General features: G+C 45.6%; 1 protein-coding gene across 9 annotated transcripts in view; it reads right to left on the bottom strand.

Annotated features, from left to right (window-relative positions):
- RAPGEF2 (Rap guanine nucleotide exchange factor 2) overlaps positions 1 to 21,940 on the bottom strand; it is a 246,738-nt gene that overhangs the window by 138,352 nt on the left and 86,446 nt on the right. For 8 of the 9 annotated variants that reach the window (XM_082461630.1, XM_082461631.1, XM_082461642.1 and 5 more), the window contains one exon: positions 8,708 to 8,791. The exons of the other annotated variant lie outside the window; for it this stretch is intronic. In XM_082461630.1, the coding sequence (XP_082317756.1) occupies positions 8,708 to 8,791 (84 nt within the window). The remainder of the gene's footprint in view (positions 1 to 8,707; positions 8,792 to 21,940) is intronic. 9 annotated transcript variants of the gene reach the window in all.

Raw genomic sequence — 21,940 nt, 5'->3', positions numbered from 1 at the left:
AAGGGTTACTTGCTAAAAGAAAACAAAAAAACGAAAAGCAATTGTCAGGAGAGAAAAGAGAGGTCAGAACTGAGACTCAAAGAAATTTCTAGAGTAGGTGACAAGCTATCGATGAAGCCATCAGAGACAGAAGCAGCACTCCAGACACGTATCCTCAGTCCCAGGGCCTGGGCGCGCCCGTAAGCCCTGCTCCCCTGGCCCCGTTACTGCGTCCCTGGCAAAGCACAAAGCCAGCAGTGCCCACACCTCCCGCTCCACGCCTGCCCCCAAACACCTGCCGGGGAGTGGGCGGGGCATAGATGACCACATGCCAGTGACCACTGGTAGTAAGTGGGCACTCAACACTCCCTCTGTGTCACCTCCTCCCTGTCTGTCAAAACCCCTCGGCACCCACCACGGGGCTCCCACACCCACCCATGGATCTGTGGCTCTGATCGAGAGCACATAAAAGGGTGCAGCGCTCGCACTCTTTCCAAAGCCAACACCTGCCCCATCGTGGGCTTCATCCACTTCCGCAGCAACCCCCCTCCTTCCTGTACAAAGCCCTCTCTGCTGGGTCACTCCCATCCACCCACAAACACGCTCTGGCCTCTTCTGAAGAGACAAGTCCCCCTGGACCTCCAGCCACCGCCCTCCACCCCGCTTCCCCGCCCCTCTTTACGGTGAAATTTCTGGAAATGATGAAACTTCTCTTTCTCCAGTGCTCATCTCCACAACGAGCTCCACCACTTGACTGAGACGGGCTCACTCGGGCCACCTGTGACCTGCAGGTTGTTAAGCCCAAGGTCACGTCTCCAGTCTCACCCTACCGATGCTCCGCGAGCTCCGAGAAGCAGCAGACACAAGCAGACCGCCCCCGCCCTTCTGCCCACAACACCACCATCCCCTGGCTCTGGGGGCACACAGCAGCACCTCCGTGTGTCAGCACCACCGTCCAGGCAGGCACGTGGAGGCTCGGTTACACTCGCAGGGCGGCCGAGTAACACAGAAGGAGACGCACATAAACACCAGCAGGGGAGCCACTCAGGACAGAGGTCAGGACAGAAGGGCGCATTGGTACTAACTAAGCATCAAGCGCCCTCAAAGAGACACAACGAGTAGCCGAGGGTGTAGCCGAGGGTGAGGTCTGATCCTGGAAATCAGCTCCGGTCACTTTGCTCACCACTACTGATCGCCCTTGTGGTAAACATTCCCCTAAGACATGAAGGTGTTAGGACACTATCCCTCCTAGGGATGAGGCGTAACAGACGAATATTTAGAAGAACAATACAGCCACCATTTACTCTTGATAACTCTCTGTTTAACTTAGTAGTTACTTAACCTAGGAAGTAGAATGCTTTGGTGATCGGATACAGGTATGTCAGCTTAACTGCTGCTGGGCTGGATATGGAGGAAATAACTGTAGAAGATTGAGGGAAAACAGTCAAGTCCCAGAGGACCAGCTCTCACACTCTCTCTCTCACACTCACACACACACACACACACACACACACGCATGCAGGTGTATATTTTAATGCAATTATACATTCAGCTATACATATGTTTCCATGTGCAGATCAAATTGAACATTTTTAAGTTAAAAGTTAAAACAGAAGTGCATTTCTATGACTCCATGCCTAACCAACTATTTCATTAACTGGTCAATCACAGGTCCAATCACCTGCTTCTGCAAAACAATGTGATAATGGGCTACACAAAACAACGGCTGAGATAAGTGGTTCTTCTTAGCCCTTACTCTGCTGTTAACCCACTCGCTTTATGTCACTCCAAATAACCACTGAACAAAGTCTTATGGTTTCTCTTGGAAGTACGGGAGAGAAGGAGGGAGAGAGGATGCTTTCAAGAAATACGAGAAACTTCTAACAGAAAAGAAATATAAAGAAAACTAGAAAAGCTTATTATCACCTCATTTAATCCTGTTATAAGTTACTGATATCTCCCCATGTGAGAAGGTATCTTTTATCTTTTTTATCTCCTCATTAAAACTCAATGAGGCAGTTTTCAGATGATTCAGTTTTTCTTTTGTCTTTCTATTTTTCCCATCCCGTCTTCCATAACCACGCTTTCCCTCTGAGCTTAATCTGTGCCACCATTGTTGGGATTGTGCCAACACCTGGAGGTAAACCTCACCTGTAATGGACAATTTCCAGAACTCTGATCCCCGCTTCTCTTCACACCTTTCAGATACATGCCCAATAAGGGCGCCCTTCCATGACATAATTCACCTGCGAGTTGTTTTTAAAATGCCATCATCCATCTCCAATAAGGCATCACATGACGTAACAAACTTGTGCCCTTTCCAAGAATATGATATTCTAATCCTATACAGCCCTTTACGTGGAATAAGGAATATTTAAAGTGCCTTCAGTCCCTACCACAGAGACACAGAATCATTCTCCCATTGTTTCACCTTCTTTCACTACTGAAAACAACTAGCAAGTTCTCAGAGCAATCAATTAACCTACCATGTAGCACTGGCAAGCAGAAAGGAGGCCTGCGATTTTTCATCTCAAGTAGCTCATTGTTTGTCATGTGAGTCAAAATGAGAATAGTATTTCAGCCTCTCAGAACTGATTCGTTAAATGTCTTGTTTCCCCACTTATCCTCATCGTAGCTGCCAGCTCTAATTTAAAATGTGATTATTGAGAGTACCATGGCATAATTTTAATTTTTAAATTGTGGGTGTATTTGGTATCAGCGGCAGAGAAGCACTAACCGTAGGTGGACACAGCTACCGCGGTGCAAATCGAGGCTGCACGCCCTTCTCCGACCTGTGCCAGCGTTATCGGAGACCTGAGGGACCAGCGGCCCTGGGCCTTCCAGCCACGCGATGCGAGTTTGTAAACTGGACTCTCGTGAACGGCACCATCACTGATGCCTGGCAACTAACTACTCCACGCCCGGAAGCGCACGTCTATTCCAGACAAACGGTCCTCCTCTCGTGGCCCTACCTGAGCTCCTGCCCATCTCTGCACCGGCGTCCTTGACTCCTATTTCTGTGCTGTCACTTTCCTGTGTGCAGATTTCCTTTCCAACCACTGCCCCACAGTCTCAACCGTCAACCCAACTCAAAATTCACTTCCTCAAGAGCCACCCTCGACTACCATCCACATACATTAAAACACCCCGTCCTTGAGGGGATTTTGCCTTCGCCGTGGCCGTTGCTACACCGATTCACACCGTACCGTTTAATGACCCCTGGGCGATTTTTTCATGTTGCACATACGACGGCCTCGTGTCCCCAGCCAGGTATTAAATGACCTGCCCGCAGGGAGGAGATCACCTTGCTTCCACGCAGACACCAGAACTCAGAGACCAAAGAGCAGGGCTTCCCGCAAGTTTCAACCAAAGTTGGAAATAACACGGAAATATGCCTCAAAATTGGAACTCTACCAAACCTACTTCAGAATGAGATAGAATAACCCATAAACGCGAAAAGGGCCCGTGAAACAACCCTACATTTTGATGGCACTTCCATGTTCAGCCATTCCCACGGACAGCACTTGGCCAGTTACAGAACTGATCTCTCACGCCACGTGTAGCGTACAGACTGCTTTGCCTACTAGGTCTGCCGCCTGACAACACCTGGTACCTAGACCCTAAGGCCCGTGCATTGGAAGCTTCACCCCTCTGTAGAGGCCTTTGTCCACATTCCCTCTGGCTCCTGGCTTTAATTATGTACCTTTTCTTGGCATCTTCCAAGTTCCGACGCTTACGGCTAGTCTGGGCCTATCTTTTCCTTCAGCCTTACAGGCCCTACCCTGGTACTGCATTGATGTGAAGGGGAAGAGACTGCATACTGATTGCTCTGAATGTGAAAAACAGAGACAGTTTTTGACTGTCAGAGCAATAAAAATATTATCTATTTATGATTAAATATGGTGTGCACGATCATTTCTATTAAAAGGCCTTCCTTGGAGGCCTCTATGATAAAATTGATTCTACAGAGACAATCAGATTCAATGTTTCAGTAGGAGTGTTTTTTTTTTCAAGATTGTGACTAACATAAATTCGAGAAGAGTCTGTCTAACAATAATGCTTCACATCTAAAACATCTAGTGTACCAGTTTTTTTTCAAATAAGTATAAAAATGATTGCTATATTGGTAGAAAAAGATTCCAATTCTATGAGTTAACATGCAACCTAGGTAAGGGAATTCCCTGGCGGTCCAGTGGTTAAGACCCTGCGCTTTCACTGCCGAGGGCCTGGGTTCAATCCCTGGTCAGGGAGCTAAGATCCCGCAAGCTGTGTGGTACAGCCAAAAAAAAAAAAAAACCAATTAGGGAAGCTATTTCCTTCTCTAATAAACAACCCAAACAGCAAGTTGAAAGTTTAGAAACACGGTCTGGGCCTATCGTTACTACCTAAATTATTGCATAGAATTATCAGCCTTTCAAAGAAGTCAGCAGCCAAAAAATAACATTAATCCAAGTTACTATTCTGTGACTTTGCTATAAATAGGCTTCAGCGCTGTAGAGTGGGGGTACTCTTGAAAGTGAGAAGATTTAAGAATATAATAATTTCTATTACAGTTCCTTAAATACACTGATTTAGAGCACATTAGGACAATAAACATTATTAATATTTTCCTGCCCACTGTGTACAGAAAACCAAATGTTCTTTTAAAAACGATTTCTAAACCTGCACCTTCAGCTAAGATAATTTTCCTCTATCGATTCCCAGCCCCAACGCTGCTGCAAATGATGCCTTTGAAAAACTTTGGGGGGAAGACGCCTTCTTCAAGATACTTTGCTACCTTCTGCCCGTCACTGTCTTAATACACCAATCTACATACCACGACTGTGGACACAGACGTCAGGACACAGCCTGGACCACAGCTGCTAACCGCTTTGCTTACAGGCTTGGAAAAACATGTACCGTCTACACCATTTCTATGTCCATCTATGGCAAGTGTCCACTCTGGCCTTTTCCTAAATGCGGATGAGAATAACCTCTGCTGTACTGCTACCTTGCCTTTGCTCACCCTCTTTCTGCTCATACAAAGACACTGAATTTTATCAACGGCATTACACGCAACATTATAAGTGACGTGACCGCCACCTGTGCAAATATCCATGTTTCACAACTCGGTAAACTTCTAATAGGTTTACAACAAAACTCATAAAACAACATCTTATCACTGACACGGCGTGGAGTGGGGCAGAGTGAATAGGTTGTCACTGACAGTCACAAAGGGATTCATAAGCTCCACAGATGTTAAAAATCTCATCAAGGAATAATATTCATGCTTGAATAACCAAAATACAGAACCACCTTTATCTGTCTAAAAATAAAAACAAAAACATAAAATGCTGGCCTAAATGTCAACTGAGGAATTCAATAAAGCTCATGAAATCTGGAAGCCAAAGGGCAGATTTTCTGCAGTGTACACCACCCTTCCTACTGGATGATATCACATGTCAAGGCAATTTCATGAGAATTAAGTCAAAAATGTGAAAATTTTGTCCAAAGTGCTTTGATCCAAAACTAACTGTTCGGGGTGAATTACCCGTCAAAATGAGTTGAAACTTTCAAGAGAATGGTCAGGTTACTTATTATATATATACGGATAACCAATTTCCAGGCTAACATGAGAAAAACATGGTAAATGGAGACAGTCATCTGTCAACTAGTTGTTTTATAAAACCAGACTGCTACTAACACCTCATCCACATGACGCTTTAATCAAATCTCAGTGTTTCCTGGAGAGGAAAATACCTATGACTCACTAATGTTAACCTTTAAGGTAGGACCAGCAGAGGGCCCTTCTTACGAAAACAATCTCAGGACTGTCCCTAAGGCAACATCTCCAAAGGAAACAAATAACTCAGACGCAGCAAAGGTCACCAGGCGCAACGTGAAGAAATAACCTATAAATAGCGCTGGCTTGTCATTCAGTCAGAAACACCGTCCCTTCTTCACCCCCTTACAGCCCTGACTCGCCAGCATTTGACAGACAGCCAGAGAAAGAGTAACGCATGTCATCTTTGAAAATAATTAGACGTGGAAGCCAATGTATTCACCAAACAGGCCTGAACTGCAAGTCCTCTTTCTTGTAGAACAGCGGTCTTCTGAACACTGGGTTCCCATTCCACAAGTTAGGACAAGCTGTCACTTGAAGGTGATGATGGCTGGTAGTCAGGAAAGATGGCCACAGGCTCCTGTGCCGTTCTGGGGACTCGGTCTATAGATTTCATTTGTACAACAGACCTTGTATCACGGCGTCGCCAACCTGGGTTCTCTCTAAGATGCATAAACTTCAGATCACATTCCTTATACCACTATTTATAATAAAAAGTATCAAAAACTTACTCTGTACAATTATTAACCAAACTGTGGAAAGTTCAAATAACTGAACATTAAACAGACAACCTAATGCATAATGAGTAAGCCTTTACAAAGAGTTTCTGACATTAATGAGTAAAGCGAATACATACCCTTTCATTGAAATTAGCAAGACATTAAATTGTTTATAAAGTATGCTCTTAAGTATGTAGAACACATACATGTAAGGCTAGATGGGAAAAGACTAGAATATTAAAGGATGATTATCTTGGATGACAGACTTCGGAGGATATTTTTCCTTACCTTTACCTTTGAGCATTTATATAGTAATTATCATTACTTTTTACATTAAAATTATATGTAATTTTTAAAACATGCCTATGCTTAGATATTACTTGCCTCTACCCACCTCCAAGTTTGGAAATAGAGTCAGAGCCTCCAGAAAGAGAGCAAATAGTAGGTCCTGTGTTTGAAGGAAGAGTGTTCTATTCAACTCCTCTGGGAAACAGAGTCCCTGAATGACGGGACTCATGCACAGGGTCACACCAAGCCTCCCGGGCAGATTTCGAGGACGGACAACCACTCACCAGCCTACACTGCCAGAGTTTCCTCGGTCATAAAATGCAGGTAACATCTTGCCAAAAATGCAAAACCTCATTCTAATCATGTGAGTACATCAGACAAAACCAAATTGAGGAACATCATACAAAACACCTGACTCTTCGAAAATATCAAAGTCCTGAAAGATAAGGAAAAACTGAAGAACTGCCAGTGACTGGAGAAGACTAGGGAGCAATAAAAAATAAATGCAAGGCGGGATCCTGTATAGGATCTTGGAACAGAAAAGAATGCCTAGTGGAAAGTCGGTGAAATTCAAAGATCTGTAGATTAGTTAATAGTACTGCACCAAAGTGAATCTCCTGGTTTTATTCATTGTATTATGATCACACAAGACGTTATAATTTTAGGAGAAGCTGGATGAGGCGGGTATATGGGAACTCTACTATTTTTTTGCAATTTTTCTGTAGGTCTAAAATTAGTTCAAAATTAAAAGTTAAAAAAAAAATGCAGGTAACGACCATACCTACTTCAAACGACAGTCATGAAATTAAATGATTTATATATAAATAAAGCTTTTCAAATGATACCTGGCAGACAGAAAGCACTACCTACCAAAGCCTTAGCTACTGTTCTCATCATTTTAGTACCACTACAACTACGACTTCTGTTTACGACTACGACCAGGGCTACCACCATCCCGTAACTAGTGCTACTGCAAGAGCAACAAACAAACAGGCATTGGCTCTTCCCTCCCTCACGGGGCCATTTTCCAAGCAGAACAATGCCTGCCGAGCTGATCTGGGAGGAGCAGGAGGGTGGGGAGGCCTGGGAACCGCGCCGGAGGCTTCTCCCATCGCAGATGGCACCTCGGGCCTCCTTCCTGCCACCCTGGGCCCATCCGGGCACCTCCTGCACCTCACCAGGCCGATACAAATGACCTCTCCCCGTCTCGCTTACTCTTCTTACAAACATTTCTAAAACACATTCTTCACATGTCTCTGACCCATTCTGAAATGTATCTTAATATTTTTATGAGAGAGTTAGGTTATAGGAGGTGGGGAGTGGAGGGGCGTAGATTGCTATGCTTTAATAAATTTAGTCAATTTATTTATTCAGTAATTTTAAATAAAGATACTTAATCAGTTAAAATCTTTAAATCTTTAGTCAAAATAAACATACTTAATTGTGAAACACACACAATGAGGGGAAAAAAATCACTCCCGAAACTCAGTGGTTCCAGGGACCCTCAGGAACCCGCACAGGGGCAGCGCATTAGTGGCAGGAGAGCCTTGACCCTCTCTGGCCACAGCTGCTTGGAACTAGGTAACCGCTGCCCCGGCCCGGCCCCCCAGACTGTGGCCTGAAGATCCGAAGAAAAGACATGGGCACGGCCGTCAAATGGTGCAAGCTTTAGGGACACAGGCCATAAACCAACAGTCAGCACTCAGGAGCCAAAGTCCCAGGGAGAACGTCCCCAGGGGTGACCTAGTCCCTGGTTTGTTTCTCGTCCCACGTGGGCCCAGGGAACCCTCTCGGCCTCTCTTTAGACGTGTATGCGACCCCGTTACGGAGGCAGTTTTCATTCCCTCTGAACACACGAGCCCTCAACTAGCCGGGTACGTCCACGTAACACGTCACCAGCATGTCCTTTGTCCTTGCCCTTTGTTAAAGAGGCTGAATCAGTGTTTACAACATAGAAGAGTCCTTTCTTAAGATTTATATACCAACACCCCAAGGTACTGCCTTGCTTTGTGTCAGTAGAACAGGAAATCCGACGAGAGAGGAATTCGGGAAAAGAACTCATTCTGCGAAAGGATTTCAAGCTCCACGGAAACTCTACTCCAGAACGTCTATCCAATACCTGCTTCGTGGCAGAAACATGGATTCCTTGATGAACACGGAACCAGAGAGGAGGATGTACCAGCAGGTCCCAATATCATCCGGACTGAAAAGAGAAGATAATAAAATCAGATGATTATCTCCAACAAAAAAAATTAAAATAGCAACATACAAAGCACACAGTATCCACGTTACTCGTAGAATCCTGAAGAACAATGAAATGTCATAAAACACACACCTAAAATACCATTCTTCAACTATTGGAATTAAAAATTATTTTTCACACCTAAATAAGCTAAAGATATTTATCAGTATACTTAAATGTTTTAAACGTTCCTTAGACCTATGGCACCTACCATTCCAAGTTTTGGGTTTAATTTTTTTGAGCTGAAAATACTTTCCCTTGTTTCATGAAACAAAAATACAAAGAGGTAAACAACGGACCTGAGTTTTCCCACCCTTTCCCCCGTCTCCCAAGCCCCGACATTTCTCCACCACACTCGCTGGCATCTTTCAGAACTTCCTCATGCACACACGAGGATGGACATACCTTCTTACCCCTCCACCCTCTTCTTTTTACAGAGAAGATGGCACACACTACAGAGCTCTTTCCTCTGTGCTAACGCAGAGGTCTTTCCATCAGGGGACAGCTGTCTTGTTGGATGTGCCTTATTTGACTTAAGCAAGCCCCTACTGCTGGTCATTTCAGTGGTTTCTCGTGTATGCAGTTATTTTAAAAGAAAATGAAAACTGTGATGAGTAATCTTGTATCTACAGGAGTAACCTTGACCAGAAAACCAGAGCTGCAGCTGCTGAGCCAAAACGCACAGACACTGTGACTCTGATCAACATGGTCGCGGTGGTTAGTTAGTACCTTATGTGCTCACCACCTTCCCACCGCCTTGCAAGGAGAGTCTGTCTATTTCTTTAACCAATGTTTAACAATTTCAGGATGAAGGCTGTTCTAGGTGCTTAGGCTACTTCAGGAAACAACAACAAAGATCCTTACCCTCATGGAACTTGTACTCTGATGGGACAGTACACATAGTAAACAATAAATATAATAGATTAGTAAATTATAAATCCATTCTCTGGGAATAAGTTACCACAGGGTAAGGAAAATAGGGGTGGGGTGTTATAATTTTAAACATATGGTGGACAAGTCTCGTTGAGAAAAGCAGATGTGAACAAAGGAAGTGAGCAGACAATGGCTCCCGAGGGACGAGAATTCTCGGCCAAGGGAAGGGAGATGCGTGCGGAGGCCACAGGCCAGGCAGCTGGGCAGGGAGGCCAGGGGTGCAGCTGAAGCGAGGGCTGAGGGGTACTCCTTCCCTGAGGCTGTCTATCACACTTCGGGGTTTTTGCCAATCTGCTCGATGAAAACTGTATTTTAGTGTACTTTTTTTGGCTGTGTTGGGTCTTCTTTGCTACACCTGGGCTTTCGCTAGTTGCGGTGCACGGGCTTCTCATTGCGGTGGCTTCTCTTGTCGCGGAGCACGGGCTCTAGGCATGCAGGCTTCAGTAGTTGTGGCTTGCGGGCTCAGTAGTCGTGGCGCACGGGCTTAGTTGCTCCGTGGCATGTGGGATCTTCCCGGACCAGGGCTCGGACCCGTGTCCCCTGCATTGGCAGGTGGATTCTTAACCACTGTGCCACCAGGGAAGCCCTCTTAGTGTACTTTTATTTTTCTTCTTTATTGTAAAAGCATCTTTTTTCTTATGTGCATAAGGCCTACCTATTTCTTTTTCTGTGAAATCAGTTCATAACTTTTAGCCAATTTTCTATAAATCATGAGACTTTTTCTTATCTAGAAGCACTTTATACAAATTAGCATTTTGAAGCCATGAGCTGTGACAACCTTTTCCCCAGTTTGCTGCTTCTGTTTGAACTTTATTGTGATTTTGCCATGCCTTAGGTTGTTTTATTTTATAGAGGCAAGTTTATCAAATTTATTAGTCAGGATACAGGCTCAGCTACTATGAAAACAAAGCAGAAAGCCCGACACAGCAGTGGCCGAACAATGGAGGAGCCCATTTCTCTCACACGTGTAGTGACAGCCTGGTGTCGGGGACCCAGGCTCTCCCCCTGTGTGGCTCGCTCACCCCGGCCCGTGGCCTCCATCTCAGACTCTAAGGGGCAGCTCCCAACCCACACCTGTCCACATTCTAACCACCAGAAGGAGGCACACAGCCTACCCCATCTCTTCCACAAGGACAGCCTGGAAGCTGCAGCCCAGCAAACCACACGTGGGTTGCAAGGCAGTCTTCCGCAACCTCTGCCAAACCTTTTTACTCTTTTTTTCCTTTTGGCACATGGATTCCAGAAGTTTCCAAAGACCACCAAGTTCTATTTAAAATTCTGAATAATTAAGTTATTTAACACACTAATCAATATCACCTAATCACTTTCATTGCTATCTGCTTCCAGAGCAAATCAGCAGCAAGTCACTGTTTCCTCCCAAGCCCATTCTTTACCAATTTCACAACTGCTTAGTCCTCAATAGCAAAGCCTCAAGAAAACATGAAGGAAAATATTGTCAAATAGACTTTAGTTCCAATGAAACCATCAAAGTAAAATGATTTCTCAAATGAAAATGCAAAGTACTTCAAAAAATAATTTATACCCCTTTCTCTCTAGTGTTTAGTCATGAGCTTTTGCAATCAACAGCCACTCACCTAGGACTTCCCTGGTGGCGCAGTGGTTAAGAATCCACCTGCCAATGCAGGGGACACGGGTTCGAGCCCTAGTCCGGGAAGATCCCACATGCCACGGAGCAACTAAGCCCGTGTGCCACAACTACTGAAGTCCACGTGCCTAGAGCCCGTGAGCCACAACTACTGAAGTCCACGCGCCTAGAGCCCGTGCTCCACAACGAGAGAAGCCACCTCAATGAGAAGCCCGCGCACCGCCACGAAGAGTGGCCCCCGCTCGCCGCAACTAGAGGAAGCCAGCGCACAGAAACAAAGATCCACCGCAGCCAAAAATAAATAAATAAATTTAAAACAAGCATTCATCTAGCTTAGGGGAAAAAACGTACTTGTCTTCCTTAACATAAGGTGACAGCATTATTATTAATTCTGATTTCTGTCGAGTAAAAATATGTTCTGTCAGATGCAAAAATAGTTTAATTTTTTTTAACAACTAATAAAACACTGAAATAAAAAGAAGAAAAAAGGAATTATTTTGTAAACTTTTAATCTGCTCTTGCACTTACCATGTTACCCTTATCACCAAAAGATTGGTCGATGGAAATGAAATCTAGTAGGAAATCAAGGTTGATCACCACTAACTAGGCATGTGATCAGAGCTGTGCAGAGGCTCAGTAAACACAAATAACGACCATCCCGTAGTTGTTACCATGGTAAGAAGCACAATAAATGCCACCACGGTCCAGATGAACTGTGACACAGAGAACGTAACAAACATTCCCTGGCTTTTTAGTTACTCCACATCTGTCCTTTCTGAAAGTAAAATTACTATGGACAAAATTAACACAATGTTTGTAAACTCAGCTTTCCTGGAGCTGATCATAAAACACGCGTGAAGCAAAAGGCAACCCATGTCCAAAACAGATAAGACACTTGTGACAGCAAACATTCTGGCCCCCTGAATACCCACCGATTACCCTACACTTAGGGCTGACTCTTCGTATCAGGAAAGCCTTGGCAAAGATTTAAGGAAGTGAAGAGAAAAAACTGGTCCCCAATCTCTGGCACTTATTATAATTTCATTTGCCTGTTTCTCTCCCTTTTCCAAAAAATTCAAATCTTAACTCGCAAGAGCTGTGTTTGCTGGTGGAGGCATCTGCAGAGAATGACCATTCGAACGCTGACTGGATCTGGTGAGCATTTACAACCTGCCATGCCAAATAAGACAGTCATGATGTCTTTATTAGTAAGCTGTCTCTTTTAAAGATTCATGTCTTACAAAAGCAAACTAATTAGAACTAAGAATACAAAAACAATGAGTCTCATTTTAAAGACGCTCTGGAAACAGCTGTAAGCTAGAAAAACACACCCCCTCACCTTTCACACCCACGCCCCACAGGACTCAGGTCTGGTTTCTGTTCTGAAAATTCCTCGCTGTGAGATGCCACCGTAAAATCTGTTTTACTCAGTCTTAATCGGCCAGAAAGGTCTCCTGACCTCAGCTGAAACCACTGTGCTACCCTGTCCCCCTCTCATGTATAATTACATGTCAGGCAGGCAGTGTTTCAGCACCAGGCACGACCCTTCCCTTCAAGGTCTGCAAATACGCCCCTTCTCACAGGGCACCTGTCACCTGAGGGGCTCTATAGGTGCCAAGCGATGACTGTTTGTTTTTTAAAAGAAAAGATGAAAAAGAAATCACCTAGCAGTAACAGCATCGAACTTGTCTACGCTTAGAGGGGAAGCAAAATGAATCCGAGATCTTGCTTGCAGACACACTGGCAATGAAGCTGGCTAACAGAAGACTGATTAGTATAATAATAATTATTATTATTCGTATGTTCCCAGGCTCTACCCATCCCACCAACACCCCAGTACCTGATCAAGGGTGGGAGAGCCATCACGATGCCGTCTAAACAAACATCCCAGGTGATTCTTATGCGTGGGGGCTTGTCAAGTTGAAAAACCATGAGAAAAACTGCCTAGAAATCAAGCCCCAACTGGAACAAATGGCAGGGGAAAAAAAAAACAAAAAACTACAACTCTGACAACTGTCGATACAACTAGTTTCATTCGCTAATGTCATTTTAATTTTTCTCAAATAGTTGTTTTATGTTTTAAAACTACGAGCTAAGGAGTTCCATCAAGGGTTGTTGACATGGTAAAAGCTGAATCTTGGAGTAACTCTAACTGACCATTTCCAAGTAACTTTAGTCTTATATCACCAGTAACAGGGAGAGGAGAGAAGCCTAAAGGTTAAAGAGGTACATCTAGCTAATCAGTCCCTCTTCACAACGTCACTCTGATTTAATGACACAAGCGCCTTGCAGAGCAGGGACAGAAAACACTGCTTCTCTTCCTCTCTTTCCCTCCCTCACAGCCCACCCTGAAAGGGTCAGCGTACACCTGTCCTCTCTGCTTCGAACCCCAGCAGACCCTGGGCTTCAGACTGCGCCCCGCTCAGCCGTCCTCCACCTTTTCCTCCGCCTGTGCCTCGAGGCCTTCGAACAAACCTGCTGTTCCCGCTCCTAAAGGGAACCTCCTGCCTAGGAAACTCATCCCTCGCCCTCTGAATTCCAGGTTAACGACCACACATCCCTCTGAAAAACGTTCTCGTATCTTCCAAATAAAGTGGGTCCCTCCCTCCTGGGTTCCCAGACGCTCTGGACTTGCCCACACGAAGCAGGGCGCCATCGTCATCTACCTCGGAAGCCTTCTCCCATCAGCTCTTAAACCGCTCTAGCAACTCAGTGCCCCCAGCAGACACACTGGATACGGCTCGACTGGCACTCAGACAATTTATTAAGCAGTGCATTAACAGCTGGATAGACACCAGCTCAGATTTGGTGCTAAAACGCCTGAAAGTCCAGGACGCGAGCTTCAGCTCACCGGGGGCCGGAGAAGCGCGGCGAGGCCGGGAGGACGCCCTCCGCAGTACCCCGGCGGCGCGCGAGGTGGCAGTGTCGCCCCACGGAAGGGCTGCGGGCGCAGCCGCGCGTCCCGTCCACGGAGCCGGACGGGGGAGAAGGAACACGAGGGGCCAAGGCCACGCTGACAAGGGGGCTGAAAGGATAACAAGCTCACACACCCCAAGAACACGAATTAGGTCAGCAAAGGCGGCTATGAGAGGGCAAAAAAGCAACTTGGGGAAAAGCTACTTTATTCAGTTGTTAATACAACGCGAAAACTTAGGTGGAGCCCAGTTGGCCAAAAGGCTGCAAAGGGGCTGGGGGAGACGGGGGTGGGGCGGGGAGGGACGGGGGAGGGGCGCTGGGCAAGGGCACCCGTGCCCGAGTGCACGCGGGGCTCACACCCACTCCTGCCGGCCACAGACCGACACCTAACCCACGTCTCTGCGTGTGTGTCTGCAGGGGCGCGGGTGAGTCGACCAACAGAAGCTGAAGGAATGGTCCCCACGCAGCACAACGAACAGCCCGGGACCAGAAGTCAGTGCCCAAGGAGGGTGCCGCGGGTACGGGGAGGGGCAGCACCGCGCCGGCTCGGGCACAAGGGCCTGGGGCGGAGCGCACCCTGCCGCGCTGCACGCGGGCCGCACCTACGGCGGCAGCGGGGCCCGGAGACGCACGAGGCGGCAACCGCGCGGAAACGTCCAGAAACGGTGGAGAGGACGCCCGCTCGGGGAGAGGGGGGCGCACGCGGCCGCGCGGGCCGACACGCGTCAGGGCTCGGGGCCGTTTAGAAAGGGAGGCTGCCTTCTATGATACGTACGACCCAGATGCCACGCCACGCCACGTCCAAACAACGAAGCCGGCGGCACCTGGGAGAGGTGGGAACGGGATTCCTACCACCTGGGCCTACCGGCTCCACATCTTGAGCTAAGAAACCAGATGGGCAATAAAACGAGGACCATCCAAAGTTCCACGAAGTAAGTGGAGACCGCTCGCAAGGAGCCCAGAGGGCCAGGCACCCGTGACCACGGCTAGCAAAGCACCCGTCTCTTTCCCTGTATCTGCTGTCCCAGCAACGTCATCCAACGGAAGGATAAAGCCAGAAAACAGAAAGTCCTCCTAAATTTCTCCCTCTGCACAACCCCCCGTACCATTCTGCGGGCTCCGCCCCGAAGCCTCTGCTGAAGTTCGCGGCCTCGCTCTTGGCCCCCTACCCTGTTACTAGACCCCTCTGACCGGCACAGACGTGTTCTCTCAAATGTACAGGTATGCCGATAACCAAAGCAGGAATAATTTTACCTGTTGACAATAAATTACCCTCTACCCCTCTCCTGGGAATCCAGCAGTTGATTCAGTAGGACGTGGCGAGCCCCTTGGGACAGAAGCCTGTCCAGCCCTCTTCCCACCCTCACGGCTACTGCAGTGGATCCGAGCCGGATTTCCTATGAACGAAGTGTTCCAGGGCTTAAAACAGAAGTCCTAACAATGGCCACCTTCCAAGATGCAGATGGCTTTTCAGATACACAATAACTGTACTCTTTTTCACAAATACATTACATCACTTCTGCTATTGGATTTATCAAAAAGTTTAATCATTTTTTTTCTTGCTCCTCTGATGGGGCTCTAAGCTTTAAGCTCAAAGACAGAACATGTCTTATGTACTTTTGTACGGCCAACGGCACAAAGTAAGCTCACAAGAAAAGTTAATGCAACATGGCCAGTGTGGGCCCTGACAACACCAGGTCACGGTCAAAAGAAAGGTGAAGTGCACACACCAGCGGGATGTACTCAGGCATAAAGTGTAGAACGTATGATAGAAAGAGTTCTACGGAGAGTTAAAATGTACATTTCTGACGTACAGAATAGCAATACTGTACTATAAAATTATACGCTTCATAATATTTAATCACAAATTCCCACACTTATGAAAACAACACATTTTAAAAGTAGAGGGTAACTTTTTGTTCCATTTCCTGAAAGTTCTAAATTGTAAGGAAGTTACTTCACTTTTATCACTTAAAACTCTGAAGGAAAAAAGCATCATTTTAACATTAAGTTTTTCAGAAAATTCTTAGCCTTCTCTCAATAAATTATAGGGGCTTAGACCAACAAACAGGATAAATCAGTAACATCAATAAAAACTCTGAAAACTGATGGAAATACTGAGGCTATTTCAGCTTTATTTTGAAAATATTTTATTTTGAATATATTAAAGTATTTTGAAAATATTTTTGTTTTGAAAAATATATACTTTGAAAATATGGGGGATAAGTGGACATAATTTTTTTACCTGTGATGATTCACTTAACAAGCAGAAGGAACAATATAAAGAACAATACTAAAGAATTAGTAAAGCCAAAGATTCTACAGACTTCACTGTGCAGTCATTCTTAAATTTATAAAATCCATTTTAAAAATGAAATGAGGGGGTGATGTCTTGGGAGTCATGAAGTTACTCAATCAACTTATTTTTGAATGAAAGAAAAAAAGTCACTGCAGATTACATACTTATGGCAATCCATCAATCAATGATTCAGCTAGACTGAGGGCAGAGGGCTACACCCAAGGGCTCGACAATTTCTCAAATTTAAGAGAGCAGCCAAAATTCACTCTTCTGAAAACTACCAATGGGTCAGGAAATTAATTCACAAATCTGCATCTTTCAGTTACACACTGCAGTTTCATTTGCACGACAAACCTGTCCCTCTTCTACAGAAAACTGGCACCCGAACTGCTAAACAGAACTCAGACATCCAGAGACTGACCAAACTCACACCAAATCCGCCCACCAACTGCCAAGGTCCCGGGTGATGGGAAAGGCACGACCAGCTCACAAGCACCATGACCCGCAATGACCAGAAAGCATAGGGAGAGAGCTACATGTTACTGTGAACACCTATAGTTAAGAGGAGTTCAGAGGTTTTTATTCACTAAGTAGTTTCACAGAGAATTGATACAAAGAACCGAACACCTAACCTGCAGTCGGCTGTTTTACCCAGAAGTTAGGCCATAAAGAAGGTCTTTTCCTGCTGATCTAGCAAAGGAATATATCCCTTGAAATAAATGCAAAAAATAACAACAGAGAGCAGACAAGATGCAAATGTCTGTGCTGGGCATGGCACATGTAAATCTGAACCAAACACAGTCCCTGCCCTGATGGAGTTTACAGACTAAATACATTTGTTAATGTTTTTATTTTACTACTCTTTGACTCACCACAAAAGTAAAACATTTTCATTCAAAGACTGACAGTAAATATAAAAATATCATTACTGGCAAGAAAGCTTAAAGTATCGCCATACGTACGTAAAACAATCTTAAGTCTATTTGTGGGTATGCGTGTATCCACGCGTGCCTATTTGAACTGTCATACTTACACAGAGCACACGTGTACGTCACAACACGCCAAGCTCAGGGCTGAGCATCTTTATCCCACAAGTCTGTGCAAAGGCTAAGTCTTCAGAGGTGTCATGCCTTCAAGTCAACGAAAACCTCAGGCTTCACCTTTTCCTTACACACACACACAAGCACAGTAAACTTATGGACACGTGGACACTCCAAATAGTGGTTACATATTGCTGGGGAAGAAAGGAAGGCAGATTTGAAGTATTTTGTCTCCTGAGGGAAAATAAACAAAAAAAGCAAAGCAACCTAGGTAGTAGATAGTGCTTTTGTAAAAATTTTTTTAAAAGACTACGATATAGGGCTTCCCTTGTGGCACAGTGGTTAAGAATCCACCTGCCAATGCAGGGGACACGGGTTCAAGCCCTGGTCCGGGAAGATCCCACATGCTGCGGAGCAACTAAGCCCGTGCACCACAACTACTGAGCCCGTGTGCCACAACTACTGAGCCCACGTGCCACAACTACTGAGCCCAGGCGCCTAGAGCCCATGCTCCACAACAAGAGAAGCCACCGCAATGAGAAGCCCACGCACCACAACGAAGAGTAGCCCTCACTTGCCGCAACTAGAAAGCGCCCGCGCGCAGCAACAAAGACCCAACTCAGCCAAAAATAAATAAATTAAAGAAATAAATTAAAAATAATAAAAATTTTAAAAATTTAAAAAATTAAAATAAAAAGACTACGATGTAAAAATAAATAAAAGCTTGGCCACATCCGAAAGGAGAAAGCAGTACAGTAACTGAATATAGGCCAGAGCCCAGGAGAGCTTCCTAAGGACGGAGACATGGCAACTCACCCGGTGTGGGAAACAGGGTGGGACCCGGGGGGAGGAGGAGCAGCTCTGCCTCCAGGAGGGGAGGGGACAGGAGCACAGGCAGCTCTGAGCCCAGGTGGGCCACTGGAGGAGGGGGAGGGGGACGCAGAGGGGACAGGGCGAGGGGGCACCTGGGGCAGCTGCCGTGGAAACGGGAAACCCAGCCGCGGCCTGAAGAGACGGGTAAGTGTAGGCAGAGGGGCAGCTGGGCCTGAGGTTCGGAGGTTACAGATTTCAATGAAAAGACTCCACTAGCCTCAATGCAGCTTCTTCTGAGAAAGGAACAGTTTCCTCTCCTGCAATAAGGGGAGACAAACCCCTTAACAAAGTGCTCTGAAAACTCTTCTGGAAACCAAAGCATTCAGTCCGACCCGTGCGTGGGAATCGGGCCCGCGGTTCAGCGATACCCGTGTTTATAGCGGCTGTGTGTGTACGCTTAAAAAAAAAATATTTTAATGGTTGCATTTCTGATCCAAAGGGTTTTAGCACTTTACACGTAACTATGTCTTAAACTGAAATGGTGAGGATGGCTGGCCATTAAAGAAAAAGTAAAGAGAACGGACGCACTTGTTTATCTCCTTTCTTAAATTCTCTAAAATAAGTCCCTCAGGTGAAATGAATATTATCTCACTTAGTATTTCCAAGCTAGCAAAATACCCAGCATCTAACAGATAACAAATGAAAGAAAGGCAGAAAGTACCTGATGTTCCTGTCCAGTGTGTACAGCTCAACTAATCGTACCTAATTAAATGGGCAAGTCTACACTTTAAAAATTCCACTTTATCAGAACCACAACTCTCTCCTGAATCACAATATAATTTAAAAGGGCATACTGTTTGCCATACTTAAAACTGTTAAACATACTTAAAACTGTTAAAACAGTAACACCAGGGGAATTAGAACACTGCTGTCATAATTCCTTCCTAAAGAAAGTTTAAAGCAGCTAAAACATTGGGAGGACAAAATGTAAATGACCAAAACAGGGAACGGAGTGAGAACGCCGCCCGCGGCTGACATTTCCGAGCACCGACCACGTGCGCCCTGCTCTGCTTCCTTCACACGGAGCCCTGCATCTCAGCCTCACGCCAGCCGGAGACACTGAACCCTGCCATCACTGTCCCCACTTTACAGGTAAGAAAACGGAGGCACAGAGGTGGATCAAAAGAGTCCTATATTTACCTGGTGAAATTAGGAGAATCATAGACTCGGACGTCACCAGCACGCAAACATAATAAGGAAAATGAATACTCATCTCTTGGTCATAAAACAAAATTCTGAAAGTCTTTGATATTCCTGCTGCACTGCTGTTCTCCAGGCTCAAGCACAGACAAGTCATTCCCCCCAAGAGGTAATGACAACAGGTCCCAAAAAAGAGGGGTGGTATTATTAAGTTATCGCAGACTTATATACACCCCAAATACAAGCATTCTTTAATTTTCAAAACCGTGCTTACACCAACTGCTCAGAGCAGACACAAGTCTGTTCAAGGATCACAGAGGAACATCCTCCCACTACCCTTCAACACAAGCTTGGCCAAATACTAGGAATCTGAGTGAGGGTATCTACACTTAGTCTCTGAATTTTGGGTCGTAGGAAATCATGATCTACCAAATACCCACAGATTCTTCACTGCTTACTAACGCTGCCACCTCATTCTAATTAGTCCAAAACAAACAATTACTACAGTCCACTCTTGCTGCAAACTCCTAAATGCATTCAATTTAGGATTATCCAAGTCAGGGCTTCGCATGATCGGCAGGGCTCACATTCACTGCCTAAACTGACTTCAAAAAGAAAAAGCAAATATATTTAAAACACTGCAATCTACCTTCCATTTAAAAGAAAAATGAATAATAATTGTCAGGAAGCCGGCACAACGTGGGCAGAAGTGCTGGCGGGTTTCAGGGGCCGCCATCACCCCGTGGGGAGGCCACCCCAGGGAGAGATGCAGTCCTCGCGCCTGCACGCACACAGCACCATTTTCCACAGAGGCGTGAAGAAGGCTGGGAAATGCCGCTGTGTGGGGGGCAGCTAGGGCTGCAGAGTCACCAGGTCTGGGCCCAAGTCCAGATCCTGAGTTGAGCAGTGACACAAGCCTCAGCACCCTCACATGTAAAACGGGGGTGATGAAAGATCTACCTGCAAGACGGCTGCAAGGAGGAATTATATCAATGCACAGAGAGCACGGATTCGAGTGCGTGGGACGGACGAAGGGCTTGTTACACGTTTGCTATTGCCTCATCATCGACACGGCCCAAACCATGTTTCAGGGGGAAAGGACAAAGTAATAGAAAGCTGACGCTGACTGCCGCTGCACTGCTAAAACACACGTCAATAATATTCATCAGAGATTGCCAACCCTGACAGGTGTACACCCATTAAACGGATAGCTTTTAATTGCTCCTGAAAGAGAACAAATAGTCTTAAGTTATTTACATCATGATTCCTTCAAAGATAAATATGTTAAGGGCATTTGCCCCTGGTGTGAGTTTTCTCATTACCAATTACGCCTGGGTTATTTACTACTCTTCTCCATTGCATGTATGTTCTCTGAAGCCCTAGATGGATATTGACAGCCAAGAACCATCCTGCATCAGATCCACCCATATCTTCTGAAATCCATCCGTGACGGCCCCATTCCTTTATCTGCGCAAGTTCAAGCACTGTCACCTCAGATGACTGCAATTCTCTAACAGATTTCCCTGCCCGTCCACTCAATCTAATCCACCCTTTGTGTTTCCAGGCAGACACGGATATTATCTCAGGGGATGTGTGGGGCTGGGAGGCGTCTGGTCACATCATTTTGCTGCTTGAAAACTGGCCGCCTACCTACAGACTAAAAGAGACTTAGAAAGATAACCAATAAACAACCTGTACCAAAAAAAATTTGAGACAAAGAAATTTGATTATTTTCATGATATGAAAGAATTATTTTTTAAGGTTTGATGATAATATTGTGGTTACGTTTTTTTTTAAGTCTATCTTTTAAAGATAAAAACACATATCAAAACAATGATGGCTGAATTGATATGTCTGGATTTACTTCAAAATAATCCACTGGAGGTGGAGTAAGAGATGAAACATCACTGCTTATCAGTCGACAACGTGGCATGGTGAGTCCACAGGGGCCTGTTTTACTACTGTCGCTAATACTGTGAACATCTGTAATTTTCCAGAATAAAATGTAATTGAGGAGGAAAAGCACTCATTTCCAGTCGCCTAAAGAATCGAGGATGACTTTTTCAACAACACAGTCACACGCAAGCGTGACTGTGGCCTGCCCCTTCTCCTGACTCCACACACCCCAGGCCATGCGCACTAAACTGGCCGCACTGTTCAACACGGGACGCCAGGCCCCTCCCCCTCTGCCCCTGTACACACAGTGCCTCCTGCCAAGAAAGTCCCTCGAGACCACCAGACACGCCAGGAGACCCAGGGCAAAGGGCCCCTTCTCCAAGACCCTCCCCTGCGCCCCTTCTGTA

This window comes from Balaenoptera physalus (genome assembly GCF_965194825.1).
Source record: "Balaenoptera physalus genome assembly, chromosome: 5".
Taxonomy (NCBI): Eukaryota; Metazoa; Chordata; class Mammalia; order Artiodactyla; family Balaenopteridae; genus Balaenoptera; species Balaenoptera physalus.
The sequence above is the reverse complement of the archived record's forward strand: the minus strand, read 5'-3'. Positions and strand labels throughout refer to the sequence as shown.